The 7,296-nt window shown below is 54.1% G+C and overlaps 1 protein-coding gene across 1 annotated transcript in view; it reads right to left on the bottom strand.

Annotated features, from left to right (window-relative positions):
* LOC112548144 (zinc finger protein 184-like) overlaps nucleotides 1–7,296 on the bottom strand; it is a 29,428-nt gene that overhangs the window by 7,271 nt on the left and 14,861 nt on the right. The window contains exons 5-8 of the mRNA XM_025192719.1: nucleotides 6,689–6,836; nucleotides 5,712–5,801; nucleotides 4,056–4,228; nucleotides 2,513–2,639 (exon numbers count right to left, since the gene is read on the bottom strand). Coding sequence (XP_025048504.1) covers nucleotides 2,513–2,639; nucleotides 4,056–4,228; nucleotides 5,712–5,801; nucleotides 6,689–6,836 — 538 coding nt within the window. The remainder of the gene's footprint in view (nucleotides 1–2,512; nucleotides 2,640–4,055; nucleotides 4,229–5,711; nucleotides 5,802–6,688; nucleotides 6,837–7,296) is intronic.

The following is a 7,296-nucleotide window of genomic DNA, read 5'->3' as shown; positions in this document are numbered from 1 at the left end:
GCAAAGCTCAAAAGTCCAGAGAAGGGCCACGCGTATGATCAGAGACTTGCAAGGCAAGCCATACGAGGAAAGGCTGAGGGACTTGAGCCTCTTCAGCCTAAAAAAGAGAAGGCTGAGTAGGGACTTGGTAGCAGCTTACCGCTATATCAGGGGAATACATCAAGGGCTCGGCAAACAACTGTTCACCAGGGCACCCTTGAGGAAAACCAGGAGTAATGGCCACAAACTCCTGGAAGACCATTTCAGGCTTAACACTAGGAAAAACTCCTTCACAGTCAGAGTTTCCAGACTGTGGAATAAGCTCCCTCTGGAGGTGGTGCAATCACCTACCCTGGAAATCTTCAAGAGGAGACTGGATGATTACCTCACTGGGGTCGTTGCCTTTCCTGCCTCATACAGGGGGCTGGACCCAATGATCTTGCAAGGTCCCTTCCAGCCCCTAACAATCTATGAATAAGATCCTTAGGAAGTGAAAACCGGTTTTCACCAGGGCTCTGGACTCAGCCGTCAAAGGGATGAGAGATGATCTTAAATCTTCAGTACCGTGGGCCATGTGATTTTTGCAAAAAGACTTCCCAATATGAAGAGCAATTCTAGCAGAACAAGAAAACGTTACCAAATGGCAAAGCGAGCTGTGGTCCACGGCAATAAGAAGGCTAGAAAGGAACGTGGGACGAGACTTACAAGGGCTCCTTGTTAGACATACTCATGTCCCATCATGCGTACAAGTGTCGCTAGAGAGGCTGAGGAAGTGGAGAGCCACGGGTTCCAGTAGCACCTGCAGCTAATGCCTCCATTGGCTGCTGCCCAGTGTAAGTTAAAAAGGGGGATTGAGGGTAGAAACAGATGTCTTCAAACTGCGTGGTGTGGTGGAGAGCCTGGGAATCCATAATCCAAAGTCGGGAAATACCAACATTGCCATAACCAGGGCACTCCAGGCTTCCCCTGCTTGAAGAGACGTGTCCCTGGAATCTCCCCAGCCTGTCTCCTCAAGCAGAGAAGCCATAGCTTTCTTCACTTCTAGAGATCCCAGAGGTATGAGTCTGGAAGTGAACAAATCCTGGCCGCCTCTGTTTCCTTAGATGCATCCCCAAGATTCCCCAGGGTCATCTCAAAGAGGAGAAAGCCGGGCAGGGGCTCCAGGGGCCCAATCCTGTCTAGAAATTCATAGGGTTTGCAGGGTTGGGGCCCTTCAACCCTGCAGAGCAGCTGGCCAGGGAGGCTGGAGAGCGCAGGAAGTTCTCCCACCACCAAGCAAACAGACAGCTGCCACAATCAAGGAGTACAATCTATTACTGGTGTTTTTGCAGCCACACATTTGAGGTATTTGTGATACAAGAAAAGGTATGGAGGTCTCTTTGCTTTGCCTTTGTGCCTTCATAACCATTTGTTTTGGAGGTACAAGGATGGGGAAAAGTGACGTGTTTCCACCCTTAGAGAGCACTGAAATGTGCACTGTTTGATTCATAGATTATAGAGTTGGAAGGGACCCAATGGATCATCATGTCCGATCCCCTGCCCCTGGCAGGAAAGAGGACGGAGGTCAGACGACCCCAGCCAGGTGACTGTGAAGCCTCCTCTTGAAAACCTCCAAGTTAGGTGATAGCACCACCTCTCTTGGAAGCCCGTTCCAGACTCTGGCCACCTTTACTGTAAAAAATTTCTTCCTAATGTCTAACCTATAACTACTTTCATTAGTTTGCACTCATTATTCCTAGTTACTTCCTGGGGTGCTCTGGTAAACAGCGCATCCCCAATTCCCTGCTGTCCTCCCTTGATAAAATTTAGGCAGCTACAAGTTCTCCCCTCAGCCATCTTTTGTAAAGGCTGAAGAGATCTAGATCCCTCAACCTCTCCTCGTAGGGTCTTTCATGGAGGCCACTAATCATGCGAGTGGCCTCCTCTGGACCATCTCCAGATTCTCTGCGTCCCTCTTGAAGCGCGGCACCCAAAACTGGACACAGTGCTCCAACTGCGGCCTGACCAGTGCTGCATAGAGGGGGAGCAGCACCTCCCTCGATCTGTTGGTTATGCATCTGTTAATACGCGACAAGGTCTGATTGGCTTTGTTGATGACCTCGTTACACTGCCGGCTCATTTTCATTTGCTGGGATTGTTAAGTGTTTGGACCAAATACAATAGAGCGAGGAAGATGGACTGATTCCCCAAGGCATGGTTGTTGGCAAATCATTGAACTGGAGATGCTACAAACAGGCCAGGATGGCAAAGGGGGATTATCTTGCAAAGAAATGGCTGGATATGGAAACAACAGGGTCAGGCCAAGGGAAAGACCTCAGTGAAGGTGCCTGAAACAACCAGAGGAGGGTATGAAAGTGCGAAGTAGACAAGAGCCCTGAGCGATGACGGAGCTCAGTGGGGTGAAAGTGGGTTTAAACCACCAGCCACAATGCATGAGGACCCGACTATTAAGGAACAGGGAGAAGAACAGGACATGCTGGATTGCACACAGCTCTGGAAAGCGGGAGGTGGGAAGCAAGAACCAGAACGTTACCCAGGAACATGAGGGCTTGGTAATTCCTCAGCATCTGGTCCCGGTAAAGCACCTTGTCGTCATCGTCCAGCAGCTCCCACTCCTTCCGTGTGAAATACACGGCCACGTCCTCAAACACCTCCCGGAGCTGCAGTCACAAGCATTACACCATCAGTGTCTCCCATCCCACCTGCCTCTGCAAACCTGAGTCTTACCCCTCAGCTGACACAGCTGCTCCAGCAAAGGGTCTGGTGTGGATACAGCTCTGCAGACAGAGCAGCACGTTTGTCTGCTTTTGTTCACATCATGCAGGGAGTCAGAGCAGCTATTCCCTCTCCTAGTATATGCTGTGCCTGAAAGGGAGGCACTGCCATCGTAACAACCCAGCAGAGACTGCAAGCCAGACACCCTGAGTCTCCTGTGGGGAAGCTGTTTTCACGGCAGTGACTCACTGGGGGAATACCCTGCCTGAGAGGGGACCCCGAGGAATTCACCCTTCTGCACCCAACACTGCCCAGGAAACACTGGGTGTTGGTGGTGTCAGGGTTTAGGCTTTTTTCTCCGTGGGGTTCGGGTTGTGTGTGTGTGGGGGGGGGGAGGGGAGCTCTGATGGCCCCAAATCCCAGGAGATCTACTGTCCCCCCTAAAGACAGGGAACCTCCTTGCTGATGTCCTATGTGGCCTGGGGCTGCTGCAGCCACCCCCGCTATGTCTCGGCCATGGAGAGGAAATGAAAGGCAGGGGAAGGAGTAGAGCCAGGAAGGGGCAATGAGGATTCCCAATAGCCTGGGCTGGGATGAAGCAGGAGGGACTCAATGCAAACTCAGCTTGGAAGCAGGAGAAAAAGTGGGTTGTGGCACTCAAACTCCATGCACAGAGACAACAATATTACAGGTCCTCAGATCACAAAGTGTGCATCTCCCCTGGGCGCAAGTCACACTCGAAGGCTTGGAGAGGGGCTCCTGCATATATAAGCAACTTGGCAAATTTGTCCTTGATCCCAGTCAGACAAGGAGGTGCAAGGAGACTGGGATTCATTTCCCTTTCTGGCAGGTGGATGCTGGATTCTCCCGCAGGAGTCAGGAGCGCTGCTCACTTTGAGCACGCTGCCAGCTCAGGACCCTGCCTTAGCCCTGGCAGAGCTGGGGACCCTGCTGAAGTGAGGTGCAGAGCTCCTCTGTGCTTCTCAGAGGGAACCTGGTGAGCTCAGCTCAGGAGACCCTCACCCCATGCTCCCTGGTGCCGACTGGGGGCTACAGAAGGGCCCTCTCCTGGGACTCCCAGTCTTCAAATGCTTTCTTGAAGCACCACTTAGAGGAAGCTGAAACAGCACTCCCAGAGGCAGGGAGCACTGGACCAGACCAGCACTTCCAGTCCCAGCCTCCCTGGCTATCTGGACTTGGCATCCAGCTTCTGCTTCCCCTCGGGCCCTCCCTACTGGCTCAGCGTGGATGCAGGCTCTCTTGCTGCTGAAGCTTCCTCTTGCGGCTCTTCAGGTCTCTCAGCTCCTCTGGCTCTTCCCCCAACCCCTCACCCTTGACTCCCACCCCGCTGCAGCCTGTACCTTGCTCACGGCCATGTCCTCTCTCTGTGGTGGGCCACTGCCCAGCTTCTCACGCATTTGGTCTGGCCCAGGCCTCAGGGGTCTCCTCTCCCCTGATCTTCCTTGAGATGGCTTCAGCAGCTCCAGGGTTACAGGAGCCTGTTCCTTAGCTGTGCTCAGCGCCCCTGCACCTGCTGGGAGGGAAGGAGCATCCACAGGCTGTAGCCCTCACTGGGACAGTGATCAATATATATGTACTGCTCACGCAAAGGATTTGCTAATGCATTGGCCGAGAAGGCCTGATCAGCGAATCTGGCTGATGCCTGAACTCCTAGTTCGGGCTGTTGCCTGAACCTTGGTGTGTGGCCAGAGGGTGGGAGGTAGGAATGGCTGTAGAAAGGGGAGAAGGGTCCACTGCCAGGATGATAAGGCCAGAACAGGAACCCCTAGAATAGGATGTGGAGCAAGTCCATGGCACATGTCAGCTCAAGACATCAAGGTACAGGTGCAATGTAACACGCAGTGTGTTTTGGAAGGGAACTTTGTATTGGCCGAGGGAGTCTGCGTGATGTTGTGCCGTTGCCTTGTCCTGGGCACATGCATGTTAACACTTTGTCTGTCAGACCACGAGTGCATTAGGGCCATGCCTCGTAGACAATAAACGTGCCCAAACTTTTGTCAATGGACTGAGCCTTGTGGTCGTTCTTTAAGACCAGATTGGTAGTGGGATCTCCTGGCAATGACTTTTTGCTGGCAACACAGACCCTGAGACTTCAAATTAAAATTAAAATTACAACTGCATAGAAAATAGCTATACAGTTGTTACACATTTTCAAGTACTAACTTAAAAGCTGACTGGCTCTTTTTTTCAGCTGCACGGACATTTTTATGGTGTGATAATTGCATTGCACCTGGGCCTGGCTTAAATTCCTTGTACGATTGACTAGTTAATTGTGTAATGTATGTAATGTGTGACAGAGGCCTTCAACTCTGACAACACACTAATAACACCCAACAAGGACAGCGATGATCACAGAGGTTAGTCCTAAAGCCACTGGTAAAAGTAAAGCCCTGCTACTCCCCCGTGCTGGCATGTGCCTAACTGAACCCCAGGCCTTAGTATATGACAGAGGAGAGAGATGGAAGAGGCAAGGTCCCACAGGTCTTCCAAGGCCCCTGCTTCACGTTACATATATTATGCAATTTACTAGTCAATCGCACAAGAAATTTAGGCCGACCACGCATGCAAAGTCATTAACACAAGATAAAAATCATGCCCCTGCTACCAAGACAGCCAACCAGCTACAAACTTATTGCTTGAATATATGTAACAACTCCATAGCTGATTTATATCTAGCTTAAATTTGAACATGTAGTAGGGCCCTTTTAATAGACCTCCATAGCCATGAGATTGGAGATGAGCCCCAGTGACTCTGCCCTGGCTGGGAAGGGCAACCTCAGATCCCACTCCCCATGGGAGACACAGCAGGGACCCTGAGGCTTCATCAGGATCCACCAGGGCCACTTGCTTTTAGGGGTGAGGGTGACTTCTGGGGGGATGCAGAAGAACAGGCAATGGGCTGAATCGGTCCCCCACAACACATGAGAGCAGACACGAGTTTTCCGCTGGTGGGGGTGCCTCCTGCTGCTGGAAAGGGCAGAACGGGAGTCTCTCACCTGCCTCTAGCGAAGGGCCTGGTCTGGGGAAGCAGTCCAAGGGGCCATCATTTGCCGACAAGTCCCAGGTGTCCTCTGTGTCAGGGGGACCTGCAGCAGGACAGAGGCCTGGGGTTAACTGTAAATAAAAACCAGCCCAAAGTCACTAGGAAAACCCATTGCCCGACACCAGCACCAGTCCAGTCTGGGGCACAGAGGGCTCCTGGCAGGCTGGTGAGGGAACATCGCCCAGCAGAAGGGCTGCAGCACCGGGGTGCCAGCATGGAGGTGCTGTAAGAAGCAGCCTTGAGGTTTGGGGAGGAGAAGGGTCCTAGGGACCCAGGGAGGGGTCCAGAGCCAGGGCCTTGGAAGAGATGGGCCCAGAAACGGACAGGCCTGGCCTTGGAAAAAATTGGCCTGGGGAGAGGGGCCAGGGGCCTGTAGCCCAGACAGGGGCCAGGAGTGCAGAGAAAGGACAACAAGGGGTGATAATACCTGCGAGCCATGGGGCATGGTGTAGGGGTTAATTGGAGACACTCAATTACTCCCAAGGCAGTGATCATGAACACCTGGTAGTCAATGGGAAGATCAGGAGTGGGAAGCCCTAGGGCCACCTCCCTCAGGTAAAATAAAACAAGAGGAAGGCATGGCAGGGGAGAGAAGGGGTGATTGCCCAAGGAGAAAAAGGGCCGCAGTGTCTACAGGGGCCTCACGGCCACCCTGGAAGGCCCCGTCACACTCAGTTATTCAAATACCCAGTACACGGCCAGTAGCAGAAGCAATTGTCGTGGGGAAAATTATGTATATGCAAGTAATCCTAGGCATCGAACACTTGGGAAACAAACGGGCTCCTAGGCTGCAGGGTGCTAGACTGCAGAGCTCCCGAATGTCCCAGCGCGACCCTGGACTGTCTGATCAAGAGGACAGGGACCAAGGCTCGCGGGCAAGGCGCCTAGTGTCTTCACAGGCATGGGCGTGTGTGCGGCTGCTGAACTTACACGAGCGCAGAGGACGCTCCTGCTGCTGGAGCATCGTCCCTCTCCACAACCCACTGGCTCCCCAGTCCCGGGTTTCCAAATAACAGTGAGGATAAAGGATCTTCCCACTGGGTGCTGCTGCCCCGCTCTCCTGCTGCTGACCGAGGCCCTGTCACCCACAGCCTGGCAGCGCATCCCAGCCCCGCAGGCGCCAGCGGTACCTCTGCCCGGGGCCGTGGCACGTTCCCTGGTTGTCTTCTCTGCCTCCCCCCAGCCCGGCTCCCACCGCGCCTTCTGCCAGCATCCCGGCTCCCTGTGCCACGACCCCCGGCACAGACCCACAGCCCCTCAGCAGCCCCAGCCCCACATGCACCAAGGGGCTGCAGGGGAGGGTCCAACCTGCCCAGACGTGGGCCCAGGGCGTGGGATAGATCCCCAGCACCCCTCCACGGCCCGCACCCCCACCTGCTCCCAGCTGCCTGTGCTCCTCGCTCCCAACCCCCAGCCCCCTGGTGCCCCTCGCTCCCGACCCGCAGCCCTGTCCCTGCCCCATGGTGCCCCTTGCTCCCGACCCCTAGCCCCCGCATTGTCCCTTACTCTTTGTGCCGGCCCCACCCCACGTGCCGCTC

This window comes from Alligator sinensis, unplaced genomic scaffold (assembly GCF_000455745.1).
Source record: "Alligator sinensis unplaced genomic scaffold, ASM45574v1 scaffold1411_1, whole genome shotgun sequence".
NCBI classification, from domain to species: domain Eukaryota; kingdom Metazoa; phylum Chordata; order Crocodylia; family Alligatoridae; genus Alligator; species Alligator sinensis.
This window is presented reverse-complemented; position numbering and strand designations above follow the sequence as displayed.